The sequence below is a fragment of the Oreochromis niloticus genome, linkage group LG23 (genome assembly GCF_001858045.2).
Source record: "Oreochromis niloticus isolate F11D_XX linkage group LG23, O_niloticus_UMD_NMBU, whole genome shotgun sequence".
Taxonomy (NCBI): domain Eukaryota; kingdom Metazoa; phylum Chordata; class Actinopteri; order Cichliformes; family Cichlidae; genus Oreochromis; species Oreochromis niloticus.
The window spans coordinates 1,130,951-1,150,052 of record NC_031986.2 but is presented as its reverse complement, the minus strand read 5'-3'; the positions used below and the strand labels follow the sequence as shown (position 1 = coordinate 1,150,052).

General features: G+C 39.5%; 1 protein-coding gene across 1 annotated transcript; it reads right to left on the bottom strand.

The window, feature by feature from the left end:
• LOC109196850 (uncharacterized) lies at positions 1 to 2,331 on the bottom strand. The gene is made up of 4 exons (XM_019351333.2): positions 2,197 to 2,331; positions 1,777 to 1,929; positions 1,541 to 1,630; positions 1 to 690 (listed from the first exon to the last, which is right to left on the bottom strand). The coding sequence occupies exons 1-4, from the start codon at positions 2,305 to 2,307 to the stop codon at positions 406 to 408; spliced, it is 639 nt and encodes a 212-aa protein (XP_019206878.1). The 5' UTR covers positions 2,308 to 2,331; the 3' UTR covers positions 1 to 405.
• Positions 2,332 to 19,102: the final 16,771 nt, after the last annotated feature.

The following is a 19,102-nucleotide window of genomic DNA, read 5'->3' as shown; positions in this document are numbered from 1 at the left end:
TTGAAGAGCCACAGAAATAACAGTGATACAGTGAATGTCAAAAAGTCCAGCACTGATCATACTGCGACATCTTGGTTCAACACATGAAACCATCAAAGCAATCTTACACCAACTGAATTAAACCTAAAATGCTGTTTCACACAGCCATGATGGGACTACTTAGGCTGAACAACTACATTTCTTCACTTTCGAAAACAAATAAACCAAAATGTAAAAATGCTGCCAATTAGAAAACTTGTACAGAGAGCAAAAAGGAAAAGAAAAAAACAAAACAGGCAGTTACAAAGTACACAACAATGATTTGTCTTGGAAATTGAACGTCCAAAATGCATGAGAACCAGTGAGAGAGCTAAACACCTTGAGTGCACAGCAACAGTGAACATTGCTTACATGAGTAGTTTTGTCTTAAAGTTTTGTGCTTTTCTTGAGAGTTGCATCCAATCCCATTACCACCTTCTGAATCACCTCAAAGGTGTAGCGGAGCTGTGATGGGTAACTCATGTTGACAGAGTAAAGCAGTCCGAAAAGCATGGCTACTGCAATGACCACATTATCCAGGTCCTTAAGAACCACCACACCCTCGATGATGATGCCAACATCAAAAGAGTAATTGCCTGGTGTGTCTCTGGAGACATAGATGCCCACTGTTGTTTTCTCTATGGCACTCAGTGCAGTGGCCTCAGTCATGTCCTGGTTAAAGATAAAACATTTCTTTAAGCACAACTTGTATTTCATATGAAGGGCATTCAAGCTCTGCATTAGTTTTTTGTTAGACAGACACTGGCCCACCAGCAAGCCAGGTTAGGTCACTCAGAAGATTTTAGATGTTCTTTCAGCCTCACAGCTGGGCAAATTTTTTTCCTCAGACAAAAGCTGATGTAAAGATTGATTTCTCCTCCTCATTTTTCTGGAAGTTGTTTGTATATTCCTGGATGATTTTCATGATAAACCTGGACTTGTTACACTCCAGGGCTGCATCCCAGTCCCAATTCTGGCCTTTTCAGACAGCACAAATGAATGAATTCAAATTCTATTTTTAACATACACTGTGCAATATATAGTCAACTGCTTGTGTCCAAGCTGCGGACTGGCTGCAGACGTGGCCATGCCATTCCACGGCTTGGTTTCAGCATGGGGGGGGGGTCCAGCCACAACCCTTACTGGATACCGGGTGGGAATCAAACTTGTGACACCCGCTCCAAGGGTGTGTACCCTTCCCACCAGAATCTTCCTTCTTTCACTAGAATCACAGGTTTGAGGTGTATCACACTAATGTGACCCCAATTGTGAGAGGAACAATACTTTTTTCACTTTGCGGGAGAGGTGTCATATGGATGTTTTTCAACTTTCATAATAGGGGGCTAAGGAGAACCACACATGGACCCCATGTGTGACAAGTTTGTTTTAATCTCAGTATTGGAATCCCTCTGCCAATTATTATTGAGGACTACTGGGCCTGCCTAGTCCAAGGATAAATTTATGGTTAACTGAATACATTTTGAAATGTTGCAAAGCCTCAATCTACTCATACAACACTCACCGTGTACTCCTGCACCAAGATGTCAGGATTTTCATTCAGATAGACGCATAGTCCTTTGATTAGGGACTCCCTACAAGCAACAATGTCATCCTTAAGAATCACAACAAAGAAAATAGAGATAGGTGAACTCAAACTTTTCAGTAGCACAGAGGAAATGATGATGATCAAATGATGATCAAAGACAAAAACTCTTGAGTTCTTTTTACCAGTCATCAAAAGCCATTAAAAATTCTTACTGTCATCATGGCATCTATATCCTTTAGCTTTTTGCCCTGCTGCCCTGATCTCTTTGCAAACACTTTTAGCAGACTTTCAGAGAGATAGTCAAGCTGGGACAGAAACCTTGACTGCAAAGGCATGGTTGTGATGCGCTTGAACTCTGCATTTATCTGAAACGACATTAAATTATTGTCAATTCAATTCAATTCAGTTCACTTTTATTTATGTAGCGCCAAATCACAACAGCAGTCGCCTCAAGGCGCTTTATATTGTACAGTAGATCGTACAATAATGGCAGGTACTGGGCATGATAAGTCATCTGGGCTATGCTATGCACACATCCTAATGAAGTCATTACCTTTACACATCAACACATCTATGACACAACTAGTTAAGGGATTTTTCTATTGTTATTCTCCTTTCAGCACTTACATTACCTCTGCTGGATGAAAAAGAGCCGGCCATCTCTCTTGTACATTGCAGATCATGGGAGCATCAAAAATAACTTCTTGTCTTCTCAGTGCAAATGTTCTGTTCATTTTACCCATAACTGTCTCTCTGTTGTTGCGCTTCTTCACATTTCTCTGGTGGCTTATTTTTCAAGGAATTCACACATACTTCAGGACATCCTACTTTCCGGAGATGTGTGGGGTAGTTCGCCAACTTGTATTTGAGGCTCATCTTCCATCCCACATAGCCACTGAGTGAGCCTTTTTCTTTCAAACATGGATGCTTCAGGATAAGGGCCTCTGCAACTTGGTCAAACTTACTGTCTGTGGGGTAGACTGTGTGCTTGACTACCTCCTGGATTAGACCCTGCAAATGTCGGACTTTAGCTTTGGATCAGGGATCAGCAGCATACCATTTTCTTTAAATGCTACATGGGCCTTCGCAAGCTTAATTTCCGCATCATATATGAAACGGGGGATGCAAAACAAATCTGGCCATGAAGAGCGTGATGATGTAGACTCTGGAGATGAAAGACTCACAGTGCTGTCACCACAAGTAGATGTGTCATCAGGAGCACTGGTTGATGGAAAAGAAAACCTGTCTTCACCTTGGTCTTGAGGTTGGCAGGATGTGTATACAATTTTGATTGTTGCTTTGTTTTGTATTTCTGCCACTGAAGTTAAGTTCACAAACTCATTGCCAAAAAGTGTGTCCATGAACTGTAGTCGGAAGGGTTCCATTATTTTGCACTGAGTCTTTATTTCAGCCTCCAGTTCAGTGACAGTTGAAGGCAGACCAGGAGAAACCATCACCCTCTGACTACTGTCTGACCGAGAAAAAGTAGTGGCAGGCAGCAACTTACCTAAAAAAGTAGAGCTGGGCAGCTCGACTTGACAGGAATCTTCTTCTTCTTCTGTATAGGGTTTATTGGCGGTTGGCAAACAGCAAAATGGTGCATTACCGCCACTAACTGGTGTGGAGTGTGGACCGAAATGACAAAAATAAAATAAAATAAAATAAAATATTCAAATTCTCCCGAACAAATGGGTCTGCCTTAAAAACCAAAATACAGCCTGATAACTTTCACTTATAGAGCTCATGCGAAATAAATCAAACAAGTCCAACTTCACTTTCATAACTTGACTGAAATGGCAACATTCCTCACCCACGATCAAAACAACGCTAGATGAAATCACGTGCGATATCGTGAGATTTGGCACTGCTTCATTATTGACTTACTTCATTTGAACGTGATAAGAACAAATTAATGTACCCTCCCTGCAGATCATGTAGTTTCTACACTATTTAGTTACACCTAACTTTTAAACATGAGGCAGTTGTGTTAAATACACCCAAGATGATTACATAAATCCAAGAGCTGGCCAAGCCCTTTTTTTCAGTGTACTTGGTGAGTGGATGGCTAGTGAAAAGCTTAACCAGCTCATTGTTATTACCAGAGCTTCAGGTGGTGAAAAAATAAATAAATAAAAATAAAAAATTGTATTGAGGCAAGCAGAAAGTCAATCCAGAATCCCAAAATTTAAATGAGAAGACACATGAGGGAAGTAAAACAAAATAAAACTTCAGTGGCAAATTTCAAAATAGCCGTATGTACTTCTTTTACTTGCAACCTGATGAAGGTGTCACCATCCTGGATTGTTTGACCCAGTGTTTTCTTATATTTTGATGTTTATGGTTTATGTTTATCACAGTAAAAACAGTTAGCAGTTTTGGTAACTTACACAGTCTCATACTGAGCATCTATGACGAGTCTTAATAATTGTGCTCACTACAGGGAGTGCAGAATTATTAGGCAAATGAGTATTTTGTCCACATCGTCCTCTTCATGCATGTTGTCTTACTCCAAGCTGTATAGGCTCGAAAGCCTACTACCAATTAAGCATATTAGGTGATGTGCATCTCTGTAATGAGAAGGGGTGTGGTCTAATGACATCAACACCCTATATCAGGTGTGCATAATTATTAGGCAACTTCCTTTCCTTTGGCAAAATGGGTCAAAAGAAGGACTTGACAGGCTCAGAAAAGTCAAAAATAGTGAGATATCTTGCAGAGGGATGCAGCAGTCTTAAAATTGCAAAGCTTCTGAAGCGTGATCATCGAACAATCAAGCGTTTCATTCAAAATAGTCAACAGGGTCGCAAGAAGCGTGTGGAAAAACCAAGGCGCAAAATAACTGCCCATGAACTGAGAAAAGTCAAGCGTGCAGCTGCCAAGATGCCACTTGCCACCAGTTTGGCCATATTTCAGAGCTGCAACATCACTGGAGTGCCCAAAAGCACAAGGTGTGCAATACTCAGAGACATGGCCAAGGTAAGAAAGGCTGAAAGACGACCACCACTGAACAAGACACACAAGCTGAAACGTCAAGACTGGGCCAAGAAATATCTCAAGACTGATTTTTCTAAGGTTTTATGGACTGATGAAATGAGAGTGAGTCTTGATGGGCCAGATGGATGGGCCCGTGGCTGGATTGGTAAAGGGCAGAGAGCTCCAGTCCCACTCAGACGCCAGCAAGCTGGAGGTGGAGTACTGGTTTGGGCTGGTATCATCAAAGATGAGCTTGTGGGGCCTTTTCGGGTTGAGGATGGAGTCAAGCTCAACTCCCAGTCCTACTGCCAGTTTCTGGAAGACACCTTCTTCAAGCAGTGGTACAGGAAGAAGTCTGCATCCTTCAAGAAAAACATGATTTTCATGCAGGACAATGCTCCATCACACGCGTCCAAGTACTCCACAGCGTGGCTGGCAAGAAAGGGTATAAAAGAAGAAAAACTAATGACATGGCCTCCTTGTTCACCTGATCTGAACCCCATTGAGAACCTGTGGTCCATCATCAAATGTGAGATTTACAAGGAGGGAAAACAGTACACCTCTCTGAACAGTGTCTGGGAGGCTGTGCTTGCTGCTGCACGCAATGTTGATGGTGAACAGATCAAAACACTGACAGAATCCATGGATGGCAGGCTTTTGAGTGTCCTTGCAAAGAAAGGTGGCTATATTGGTCGCTGATTTGTTTTTGTTTTGTTTTTGAATGTCAGAAATGTATATTTGTGAATGTGGAGATGTTATATTGGTTTCACTGGTAAAAATAAATAATTGAAATGGGTATATATTTGTTTTTTGTTAAGTTGCCTAATAATTATGCACAGTAATAGTCACCTGCACACACAGATATCCCCCTAAAATAGCTCAAACTAAAAACTACTTCCAAAAACATTCAGCTTTGATATTAATGAGTTTTTTGGGTTCATTGAGAACATGGTTGTTGTTCAATAATAAAATTATTCCTCAAAAATACAACTTGCCTAATAATTCTGCACTCCCTGTATTTTTCACAACATGAAACAAACTAACTTTGTATAAACACTGTTTATTCTACAATGGAAAATACAGTTCAGCATGATTGGAAATAATATTAAGGAAAAGTTTCTGTTCTGAAGAATTTCAGAAAATCACTTTCGATGAATTAGACGGACAGATTAGAGCTTTTGTTCAGAGTAGTAATCCCTTTTAAATGGGATGTAACATTTCCAGAGCCAAAGTTGCCACTTAACCCATTTCACAGAGGTAAATAATTGCATTAAAACTAGTGGCAAAGCTCAAGGTCTTTGCTAAATCATCACTTTGGTTAGTGCAAATGGATGCAAATGCACATTTATTGTTTTATTCCATCATCCTTATGTGATTTTTTTGTCTCTTCCTGCTTCACTCATAGGCTCAGCAGCACACTTCAAATTCAAATAAGGTGCAGTAGGGTCTCTCATTCACTCTCTCCCTCAAGGGGTCAGAATATTAATCAGAATTTGAGCCGTAGGCTACCAGCAGTCCTGTTTTTGAATTTTGGTCTCTTTAGTTAAGTTTGCTGATATTATTTTTGAGGAGAGCACGACTCTGAAGCCCGTTCACATCTTCATCTTTTGTTTGGTTTTGCTCTGGTTTTCACCATCTTTTTTGTTTTCAGTCTATTTATGAATTCTTTTTTGTAATATCAAAAGTTCCTTTAACTGCACTAGCACTGTGTCATCTTAGGTTCCACTGAGACATAGATTTAGACACTAACAGTAAGACAATCTAACATGATGCTCTTGTTTAGGTCTGCGTTCATTATTACTGGCTTTTCATCATTACAGGGTGCTACCCTGTGTAGGAAAACAAAGACAGAGAGTGAGTTTCCCTCTGATGGAAAACACAAAACATAATATGTAGGACATGGAGGTCAGGTTTGATGATATTTTTCCCTGCTCTCAGTCGCCAGATGAAACAGCAGAGATGATTTATGGTGGCTGGCTGGATGGAAGCAGCGCAGGGAGCAGTGTTTTCACTGGCCCCAGCAGACACAGCTAAAATTGGGTTACTCACAAAATGTAGGGTCTGTCTCAGACTAATAAATTTAATCATGGCCTTCTTCCCTGCAGGTTGTTTTAATACTGCCGGATTACAGAGGTCTCTCATCTCTCCCTGTCTCTTTATGGCAGACACAAATGTAGTCCTGTCAATATGGCTACAGCACAAACATGTAGGATTCTCAGAGGAGAGTCGAGATTGTTTGTTTCTCTGACCAGCTTCAAACATAAATTAAGGTCAGACTACAATTTTATACCGATTGGTTGAACAATTTTCTAGTTTTCTAAATAGTTTCAGTCTGACTAGTTCAAGACCAAACCATTTAAAAATATTTACGAAAACATATTTAAAAAGCACTGTTTCTGAAACATGTTACTGATGATGATGCAACATACCGAAAGCCCCCTCCTCTCCTGGAATAGCATAATTGGAATCTGACTGCAAGGACTTGCTCTCTTTCAGCCACAGGAGCATTAGTGAGGTTCAGCATAATATTAATAGATAAGGTCTGGTTTCTAGCTTACAGCTGAACTGCCATTTCATTACACTTTATTTAGCCTCATGGCCCATGGTCATGTTAGCTGATTTTAACACTGTCACTGTTCTGGGAAGCACTGTTCTTACATTACATTAAATGAACATCCTGCATTTGTTTTCCCAGTATGAGTCAGTGCCTGGAAGAGAAAAGATGTATGAGACCTAAAAATGTATGTCTGGAGTTAGAGTTCATTACTGTTAGGCCCTGCTGTAGTTTGACCCCTAAATAGAATTAAAAAGAGTGTTACTACTGCAACTATTGGTTGTGGTGGGGCTGGAGCCTGTCCCAGCTGTGAGGGGCAAGAAGCAGGGTACTGGGTACAATCCAGGGCTAAAACAGATTTAAAAATTATTGTAACTGTTTTTATAAAGTACAACACATATTTTTGTGGAGCTTCTTGTTAAGAAGGCATACAGTTTGAGTACAACCACTAATAGTATAGATAACAGTTGTATTTCCCCACTGGGCCATCGTTAATCTAAACAAGGTCCTTCTGTAAACAAACAGTGTAGGCTCTTGATTTTATAGTGCTGATGCTCATCCGCAATGAGAAGAGCAGCATCCCACGGCACCAAGGTATGATTTAAGCCTATGTTAGGTTCCCATGATGATACAGTGCAAACACAAGCATGCCCTCAGAGGGCCAGAGCCAATATACATGTGAGCTCTACTGGCTAATCAGTGGAGGCTACGCTACTTTTGTGTGAACACTCTTTATCCACCATAAACTGGTCTCACAAATAAGGACAATAATATCATCTGGATCGGCAAAAAATAGCACATGTAATTTACTTCAAGTGTTATTCAGAGTATATTAAAGTCTACAGGCACAGCATGAGGGATTTACAACATAATAATAATGGATTGGATTTATATAGCGCTTTTCAAGGCACCCAAAGCACTTTACAATGCCATTATTCATTCACTCTCACATTCACACACCGGTGGAGGCAGCTACAGTTGTAGCCACAGCTGCCCTGGGGCAGACTGACAGAGGCGAGGCTGCCATATCGCGCCATCGGCCCCTCTGGCCAACACCAGTAGGCGGTAGGGTAAAGTGTCTTGCCCAAGGACACAACGACCAGGACAGAGAGGTCGGGGATCGAACCGGCGATCTTTCGGTTACAGGTGCGCTTCTCAACCCCCTGAGCCACAGTCGCCCCGATAATAGTAGAACACACACATCTGAGTACCATAATGATTCCAGGAATGTGTTCACAATTCAATAACACAGGAACTATAATGTCATTCACAAATTATTTTAAGAAATTCTGTGAAAATCATATGAACAAAACAACAAGGGACTAACACCTGATTGTAATATTGTACTGTAGTATAAACATTGGCTATACTGACTTCAGTTTATTTTGACAGATTCCCTCCTGGATATAATATTTTTTTAATTATGATATTTATAATTATTACTCTCAGTAGTACAGTAGTATTGTCATGTATGTGTAAATTGTAGTTTAAGTTAATATTCTTTGATTTATTGTTATTCAGGGTTTTGTTTATCTTTATTGTTTTATTCTAATGTTATACTTACAGTTTCTTGGCTTTAAGTCTCTGTGCCTTCCCCTTGTTCACCGTTTCACAGTCAGTCCTGTCTCCATGTCACAGTATCAAGTCCGCGTCTTCATGTGTGTCTCATGTTTCCTGTTTTATTTTGAGAGTTTACAGTTTGCTTCCTCCCTGTCTCATTGTGTCTGATTAGTTCCAGCTGTGTTTCCCTCCTGTTTCCCATCTCCTCATTATCCTTTGTGTATTTAGTCCTCTGTCTTTCTCTGCCTGTTGCTGGATTGTCTGCTCATCTTCTTTGTGTTTCCAGCCCCAGGTTTTCTGTTCTTTAGTTTCTATATACTTGGTTTAATTTAGTTGCTTCCCAGTTGTGTTTTGATAAATAGTTTTTCATATTGTGAAACTTCGTTCAAAACAAACTAATTATACCAACTTTGTGTTCTTCAAGTGTTGCATGAAAATACTCTCCAGTTTTGTGCAAGATAAAGAGGTTAGCTTAGAGTATGGTGGTTAATCCACAGTAAATATGTGTTTGAAAAACAGATGGAACAACACATAATTTAGTTATTTATAAGGCTTCAAATAAAGGTTAGGTCCTTGTTTCTCTGGAATGTGACTCTATAACAGTCTGGACTGACAAAATGAAGCCTTTCCCTTCTAAAGAGGACAAAATCTCTTTGACCTGTTTGAGTGATGATGTAAACTGGATCACATCACCATCCAGGTGCTGAAGCCACAGGAAGCCTCTGAATCTGATCGGGACCACAAAAAAGAAGGAGAGCACGTTGATCATTTGTCAGGGGGAAAAAGATACGCTGCAGTGACAACCCAAAGAGACTGAATTGATTTCCAGCTCACCATCTCCTCAGACCAGTTAATACACACAGTGGAATGAGTTCAAGGATGGAAAATAACACCTGCATGTGGCCAATATATCTGTATCTACAACATGAGAGTAAACGCATATGTACTCACCACTGTTATGTATCATGTTGCAGCAAACATGCACATCTCTCGACCCAGCTGTCTTAGCTAATAATTGGCCAATCTGTGTTAATAGACCTCTCTGCATTGAATCATATCTGTTATTAACCTCTGTCTCTCTTCCACAGCATGTCTTTATCCTGTCTTCCTTCTCTCACCCCAACCGGTCACAGCAGATGGCCCCGCCCCTCCCTGAGCCTGGTTCTGTCGGAGGTTTCTTCCTGTTAAAAGGGAGTTTTTCCTTCCCACTGTCGCCAAAGTGCTTGCTCATAGGGGGTCATATGATTGTTGGGTTTTTCTCTGTATGTATTATTGTAGGGTCTACCTTACAATATGAAGCATTTGAGGCAACTGTTGTTGTGATTTGGCGCTGTATAAATAAAATTGAATTGAATTGAATTGAAAGCAGGAACAGTCAGGTAAGTCAGGAACTATTCCAGGAAGCATCATGAACAAAAAGTTTAAAAATGTATTTATGTAGCACCAAATCACAACCACAGCTGCCTCAAAGTGCTTTATATGTTAAGGTAAAGATCCTACAATAATACAGATAATAACAATAACAATAATGTACCTTAGAGTAGAAGTCAATTTAACCATGCATTTATACAATGCTTAAAGTGCACTTTAAGTACTTTACTTACTCGTCTGTGGCGAGTTTATAATCACAAATGAGCCTAACATTTACAGAAAGAACAAGCTTACAGTTACATTAAGGGTGATTGTGTCATTAGCCAGGCTCCAAGTTGCTGCACATCCATCACAACAGCTATGTTATAGCTAAAGTAAATACTAAGTGAGGCTGAATGAGACACACAGGGCGGTTCTGGTCAAACTGACAGTTTGGAAATATCTTTTTGGGGATATTTGATGAGTTTGTTTAGAATTACTGCAGAAATTCTGAACATGTACATGGCCTCAGGGTACATTTACATATGATGATATTTTAGACTATAAAAGGATAAAACCGTTTGCTTTTAGAACTACCACTAAAAAACACCATCTATATCCCAGACACACCAGCAGGGCAAGTCTGCTTTGGCCCCTGCGTGGAAACACCAACTCTGGGTCAGAGTGCCCAGTCCACATAGCCCCACAGTTCACCCATGCCTACCCACTGTGGCCATGCACTAGCATGTTTGCTAGGGCCTTATTGTGTGGATGCCCTCAAAGGGCTTCCACACTATTGTTTTCCTGTTTCTCTTTATTCTTTATTCCACCATATTCTAGTTGCTTCCGTACGTTTTTTGGCACTTAACTACTCCCACAGTTTTTATCCGATTTTCGCCATTCAAACTTTAAAAAATTCTGCTTTTTCTGCTCTTTCCTGCTATGACTTTTGGTGCTCATAACTTCTATACTTTTTGAGATATTGAATTTTTTATGCAATATTTTTTGCCCATTTCTTCCACATTATCAGTGGGGTCACTAGTTTTCCTTGCCGGTTTGAGCTGTGTTTTAGCTCAGTGAGATAAGCAGCCGTTCTCAGACTGGGAGGCCGGGGTTCAAATCCCGCTTATGGCAACATATCTTTCGGTTAACAGTTAAACTTTTTTAACTCTTTTCAGCACAAATCCCTGCTTATTCACCTCTTCTGCAAAATTTTCAGCCTTTTCACCTCTTATTAGCACAAATCTCAGCTGTTTTCAGAAAAAACACTTTTGAGCAGAAATTCTGCTGATTCATTTCTTTACAGCGCAACTTTCTGCTTCTTTACCTCTTTTCAGCAGAAATTCTGCTGATTCACCTCTTTTCTGCAAAATTTTCAGCCTATTCTCCTCTTATCAGCACAATTCTCAGCAGCTTCTGCTCATTTCAGCAGAATTGTCCGTCTCTCAACCTCTTCTTTTCGAATTTGAGTTTGGGTCAGTGAGATGAGTAGCTCCTTTGAGCTCTGGAGGGCCAGGTTCGAATCCTGCTCAGGGCAACATTTTTTTTTCACCACCATACAACTTTTTACAACTTTTCATCTTTTTCAGCTTTTCAGCAGACAGCTTCAGTGTTAAGGCATCCACACAGCATTTTCGCAGGAAATGCAAATTGTTCTAGTTTATGATAGAGAAACACTCTGCAGGGTAATGTGACTATTGTGGAGACGATAAAACCCCAGAACGTGTTTTATGACACTGTCGGAATTACAGTAAATGATAAATGGACTGGTTCTTATATAACGCTTTACTACTCTCTCTCTCTCATTCACTCAGTAATTCACACAAACACTTTTCTCTAAGTTTAAGTGGTTTCTATCTTACCCCAAAAAGTTGATTCTGTTCATCTGGACGTAGAGTTTTCAGTGAGAGAAACTTTTCATCACTCATCCAGGTGACTTCTTCAGTCTTCTTTTTGGGATTTCCTTACCTGGTTGATTGAGCATTCATCAAGACATTTGTATCTAACATTCACACACATTCACACTCCAATGGATGCAACTTAGAGTTAGGGTGTATATATAATTCAATTTTATTTATAATTGTATGCATCCTTTTAACAGGAAGAAGCCTCTGGCTCATGGAGGAGCAGCTATCTGCCACGACTGGTTGGGGTTGAGGGTAGGAAGACAGGACACAGACTCTGTAGAAAAGGACAAGGGAGCCTAGGCCTATTGCAGCATAACTAAGGGATGGTTCAGGGTCAAGCCTTTATTAAAAAGGAAAGTTTGAAGCCTAATCTTAAAAGTAGAGATAGTGTCTGTCTCCTGAATCCAAACTGGAAGCTGGTTCCACAGAAGAGGGGCCTGAAAACTGAAGGTTCTGCCTCCCATTCTACTTTTAAATACTCTAGGAACAACAAGTAAGCCTGCAGTGTGAGAGCGAAGTGCTCTAATAGGGTGATATGGTACTACAAGGTCATTAAGATAAGATGGGGCCTGATTATTTAAGACCTTGTATGTGAGGAGCAGGATTTTGAATTCAATTCTGGATTTAACAGGAAGCCAATGAAGGGAAGCCAAAACAGGAGAAATCTGCTCTCTCTTTCTAGTCCCTGTCAGGACTCTTGCTGCAGCATTTTGGATTAACTGAAGGCTTTTCAGCGAGTTTTTAGGACATCCTGATAATAATGAATTACAGTAGTCCAGCTTAGAAGTAATAAATGCATGAACTAGTTTTTCAGCATCACTCTGAGACTCTGAGATTTTTCTCATTTTAGAGATATTGCACAGATGGAAGAAAGCTCTCCTACATATTTGATCAATATTCACATCACAGGTCATATCCTTGTCAAAAATGACTCCAAGATTCCTCACAGTGTTAGTTGAGGACAACCTAATGCTATTCAGTGTAAGTGTCTGGTCAGACAAAACTCTTTAGGGCATTCCTGCAGTTTAACTAATTGGTCATCACTGGTCATTGCATAGCAATAAAAATGTAAGCTATGTCTGCACAACATATCAAAGCCTGACTTCCTCCTTTGATCCCCATCAATTTGCATACCGACCAAACTGATCAATGGATAGTGCCATTTCCATTGCTAAGCCACCTAGAGCACTGAGGACCCTCAATTAGAATGCTTTTCATAGACTATAGGTCTGTTTTCATTATAGTCATCCCTGAGATCTGTATAAATAAAATGGCTGTGCCACCCAATCTGCTGTCATTAGGGTTATTACATATTTATTTATAATAATAATAATAATAATAATAATACATTTTATTTATAGGTGCCTTTAAGACCCTCAAGGTCACCTTACAATAGCACAAGAACAATAGCAGCAATAAAATACAATAAACATGGCAAAATAAAATTTAGACATAAGGTAAAAACAAAACCAAAGCATAAAAGTATGAAAGCTAAGCAAGGTAAAAATGGATTAAGACAGATCAGGTGTATGCAGTTCTGAATAGATGGGTTTTGAGACGTAATTTAAAAGTGGTGAGAGAGTTTGTGGAGATCTGGTGGAAGTGCATCCAAAGTCTCGGGGCAGAACAACTCTGAGTCCCATGGTAGTCAGGCGGGAAGCTGAAGTAGAGCAGAGTGTACGATGGGGTGAGAATGTATGGAGAAGATCAGATAAATATGGAGGAGCGAGGTTATGAAGCGCTTTGAAAGTGAGAAGCAGGATCTTGAAATTGATACGGAGGTGAACTGGAAGCCAATGGAGCTGTTTAAGAACAGGTGTTATATGTTCAGTGGATCTAATTCTGGATACAATATGAGCAGCTGTATTTTGAACTAACTGCACTTTATGGAGAGATTTATGAGGTAGACCATAAAGAAGAGAATTACAGTAATCTAAATGAGATGTGACAAGAGCATTGACAAGTATGGCAGTACTGTGTGGTGTGAGTGAGGGACGAAGGCGGTTAATATTACAGAGCTGAAAGTAGGAAGACCGAGTGATATTATTTATATGTGCTGTGAAGGACAGAGTGCTATCAAGGATGACACCAAGACTCTTAACCTGAAGGGAGGGTGTGACAACAGAGTTATCAATGGATAATGAAAGACTTCTGGTTGGGACTTTGGTCAGTTTTGATCTGGTGCGTATTAAAATGAATTCTGTTTTATTACGATTAAGTTTAAGAAAGTTGTGAGTAAACCAGACCTTGATTTCACTTAAACAGTCAAAAATGGATGTGGGTGGGAGAATAGCTGTGGGTTTGGAGGATAGGTAGAGCTGGGTGTCATCTGTGTAGCAGTGAAACTGGATGTTATGCTTCCTGAAAATATTACCAAGGGATTGGAGATAGATGATAAAAAGTAAAGGACTGAGGACAGAGCCTTGGGGTACACCAGAATTAACTGGAGTAGATACTGATCTGTGAGTGAGTAATTAAACAAACTGAGCGGCCAGAGAGATACGAGGTAAACCAGGCGAGTACTGTACCATTGATGCCAATAGATGCTAATCTGTGAAGAAGGATGCAGTGGGGATAGTGTCAAAAGCTGCTGTAAGGTCAAGGAGAATGAAGATGGAGATGAGTCCAGAGTCAGCTGCAAGCAGAAGATCATTGATGATTTTTACTAGAGCTGTTTCTGTACTGTGACATGAACAGAAGCCGGACTGAAACTGTTCATACAAGTTATTTCCAGTGAGATGACGATGAACCTGTGCAGCCACTATCTTTTCAAGAATTTTTGCTAAGAAAGGGAGATGTTAAATTGGCCTGAAATTATTTAGATTGGAGGGATCTGAACCATTCTTTTTCAGTATTGGAGTTATTATTGCAGTTTTAAGAGAAGAAGGAACAGAACGAGATATAAGAGAGGAGTGTACGATATTAGCAATCAGTGGGGCAAGAAACGGGAATGAGAGTTTAACAAGATTAGTTGGCAGTGGATCAAGTTTACATGATGATGACTTTAAGTTAGCAATTATGGAAGACAGCTGAGTTATTGTGGGAAGTTCAAAATTGGATAGAGAGGATGACAGTTAAGAAGGACAAAAAATGCAGATAGAACAATTGACCATATCACAGGACGAAGGCAATTGTTGATAAAGATTCTCAATCTTGGTATAAAAAAAAGTCTATAAATTTGTTGCAAACTGCAGCAGAGTGTGTATGTATGGCAAAGGTATCTGGGGGTTTAACAATATTATGCAATGTAGAACACAAAGTGCGTGTGTTTCCTTCAGCGGATTCAAAAACAGAGGTGTACTAGGCAGATTTAGCATGATGAAGAGCTTCTTTATAAAGATAAAGATAAAGATAAAGATGACCTTTATTAGTCCCACAGGTGGGAAATTTGTTTTGTTACAGCAAAAGTGCAAGTTATGTAGCAGAAAATAGAAAACACTGGAATGCAATAAAATAAAATAAAATACTATATACAATAGAATAAAATAGAATACAAATACTATATACAACTGAGTAAGAAAGTACAATAGTACAACTTTGTCAGATATAATGTTGTATATGACTGAGATACATGTCCACATGTCCCTATGAATAGTAAGTCCTGTTTTCCTGGAGAGACGTTCCAGGCGGCATCAAGTAACTTAAGTTGGCGAAGTTCTGATGAATACCATGGGGCAGAGCAAGAGAAAGAAACAGTCTTTTGAGGAGCCAAGGTATCTAAGAGGTTGATAAGTTCACTGTTATAGTGAGATACCAGGTTGTCTATGGAAGCTGAGGCTTCAATGGTAGGTAAATTATTAATGTCATGGGAAAGAGCTGATAGATCAATGCCCCTAATATTTCTAAAAGTAATTGAGCAGTTTTGTTTATTTTTGTATAGTGGGAGACTAACGGTGAATAAAACTAATTTATGGTCTGAAAAAGGCATGTCCAATACAGCACAGTTTTTTGGGGTGACACCAGTACAGCAAACGAGATCCAAAATATGTCCTTTGGAGTGTGTGGGGATGTCCATATCTTGGTGTAAGCCAAAATTGTCCAGACAGGATATAAAATCTCTTGTGGATGAATTTGATGTGTTGTCCATGTGGATGTTAAAATCGCCCAGCAGTAGTATATTTGGAGATAAAAGTAGGATTTCAGCGAGAAAGTTAGAAAAATCAGTTAAAGAGTCAGAGTTTAGGTGGACGGTAAACAGTAACTAATACTGTGGGAGTTTCTCCATTAATTTGTATCAACATGGATTCAAATGAGGAGTAGGCAGAAGCAGAAAGAGGGGATACCTCATACCTGCTGTTGTGTAGTATCGCAAGGCCACCCTCAAGTCCCGACGCGGGCGTCAGACGATGTCCTGGCGCAGCAGTAAAGCCGGCAGAAGGGCCGAGAGGGGCTGGAAGCGCAGATAGAGTAGCTCTGATGCCGAGTACCTCAGAGTGGAGGAGACAGGCCAGAGTATGGAGTGCAGAACAAACCCAGTGAGAAGAGCCCGCCTGTCCGAAGACAGTGCAGTGGCTAGCAGCTGATGCTGACAGCTGATGCTAACAGCTGGTGCTAACAGCTGACAGTAAATGTGTCCAAAGCTCGCCAGCCAAACAGATAAGGCAGGAAAGCACTTTACCTGGCAGATAGTATAGGTTCAGAGAATAAAAACAAACTTTTGTAGCTATACTAAGCAGTAAGTATAGACAGTAATGCAGAGAGAGAGCAGCGGCAACCAAACGCGCCAGCGTCCACTCCCTATTCTGTTTTTATTTATGACAGAATAGAACCTTTTTTATTGTTCTTTTATTCAGATGGGATGACTGCTTACATTTGTCTGTATACACCAAGTTCAGCAGTGCCTCCAGTTTCATTGTGTGTTACAATGACAATAAATGTATCTTATGTAGTCTCAATACCTCCAAGGGGAAGGATGTATAATGTAAATAGAACTGGTCCTAGTACTGAACCCTGTGGAACTGGAATAGCTGTCTGTCCTTGCATCAGATTGGCAACCTGCCTACGGCGTACCCCACTTTTCACCAGCCCACCCTAATAAGGATAAGTGGAACAGAATGGATAGATGGAAGAAATTCATATTTTTCAAAGCTAAATGAATATCGTCTAAATTATTGACGCACCATTTCCTCTCCAGCTTATGAGTTATCTGCTTTAAGATACAGATAACCTATTGAGAGTTACATCAGAGAGTCAAGTACGTCTGATTTAGTATCAAGAGTCTAATGCAGTGAAGATGCAATACTGTTAACAAGATAATCGACCTCTTGCAGGAAAAAAAATGCGCACCTTTTGGATATACCAGAATTTATCAGCAGTCTTATGAGGAACAACAGGAAACGGTTGTTGATGCTAAAGATTGTGTCAATAAATTCTTCCTTTTTCCAACCCGGCCTGTAAAGTTGTTATCTTTTATGTTCATTTCAACTCAGTTTTATTTATATAGTGCTAGCAGTCATCTCAAGTTTATATTGTAAATATTGTAAAGTAGAGACCCTACAATAATACAAGAGATCCCATAATAATATATTAATAATCTGTTCATTAAGCACATGACTAGTACAGCTTTTGGGGGGTTATTCTTTAAGTCAGATGGTGTTTGTGTGAAACTGAAACGTAAATTATTCTGTTTTTTGTTTTTTTAATTAATTTGTTTCACTGCATATAACCTGCATATATATATATTTATATATATATATATATATATATATATATATATATATGTATATATATATATATATATATATGTATATATATATATATATATATATTATATACACGATTAGAGCTGAAGTGAATTGTTAGTTTATGTGCACTTCACTTCACATATTAAGGCAGTATTTTAGGAAATATGATTTCTCAGGTATAAGACAGTAAAAGCTAACTTTATATGAGTCCTTGTAGTGTGTCCACTATAAACCTGAGTGCTAACTATGGTAGAGAGGAGTCGAATTACTGTTTTTGGCATAGTATTTCAAAACAAACAACATGTGAATCTTATTTAACGGTATAAGATGTTGGTGACTATGGTGCATCCAAATCATTTTTTTCACAAAATCACTGCGCTCTTATGTTTCTTTCTTTTTGTTCACAGCTCTAAATGGTGGACTAGAGAATTATTTATCACATAAGACACGATACTGCTGGTATTTTTCTATTTGCTGTGAAATTTATTAGGTTTTTGATCCTATAAGTCAACTTGATTCTGCCACTGTTACACCGGCTCCAGCTACAGTCACACAAATACCATGATAATCCAATTTCAAAGTCTAGCAGTGACTTTAATGTCACAAAAACCAGGCAGTGAATGGCTGAAGGATATTTTTATGTTGCCTCCTATTCAGAATTTCATCAGAGAAGCTGCTTCGAAAAAGTATGAAATTGTATGTCTATTTACCACTAATAAGTAGGAAGGGTTATACTTGACCCAAATTAGTGTCACTAAAGTGGAGGAGAGGAAATGGTGTGTCACAAATTTAGAGGATCATCATTTAGCCTGGAGAAATAGTTTGCTGCTTTATAAGAAAGCCCTCCGCAAAGCCAGAACATCTTACTATTCGTCACTGATTGAAGAAAATAAGAACAACCCCAGGTTTCTCTTCAGCACTGTAGCCAGGCTGACAAACAGTCAGAGCTCTACTGAGCCAACAATCCCTTTAACGTTAACTAGTAATGACTTCATGAACTTCTTCACAAATAAAATTTTTATCATTAGAGAAAAAATTACCAATAATCATCCCACAGATGTAATATTATCTACAGCTACTTTTAATACCATCGATGTTAAGTTAGACTCTTTTTCTCCAATTGATCTTTCTGAGTTAACTTCAATAATTACTTCCTCCAAACCATCAACGTGTCTTTTAGACCCCATTCCTACAAAACTGCTCAAAGAAGTCCTGCCATTAATTAATGCTTCGATCTTAAATATGATCAACCTATCTCTAATAATCGGCTATGTACCACAGGCCTTCAAGCTGGCAGTAGTTAAACCTTTACTTAAAAAGCATCTCTAGACCCAGCTGTCTTAGCTAATAATTGGCCAATCTGTGTTAATAGACCTCTCTGCATTGAATCATATCTGTTATTAATCTCTGTCTCTCTTCCACAGCATGTCTTCATCCTGTCTTCCTTCTCTCACCAACCAATCACAGCAGATGGCCCCGCCCCTCCCTGAGCCTGGTTCTGTCGGAGGTT

Excerpts from the sequence above, each read along its gene's own strand:
- LOC109196850 (XM_019351333.2), bottom strand. The coding sequence starts at position 2,307 with ATGGGTAAAATGAACAGAACATTTGCACTGAGAAGACAAGAAGTTATT. Across the intron at positions 1,930-2,196 it reads CTCTTTTTCATCCAGCAGAG|ATAAATGCAGAGTTCAAGCG; the intron begins GTAATGTAAGTG and ends ATGTCGTTTCAG. Across the intron at positions 691-1,540 it reads TCTTGGTGCAGGAGTACACG|GACATGACTGAGGCCACTGC; the intron begins GTGAGTGTTGTA and ends ATCTTTAACCAG.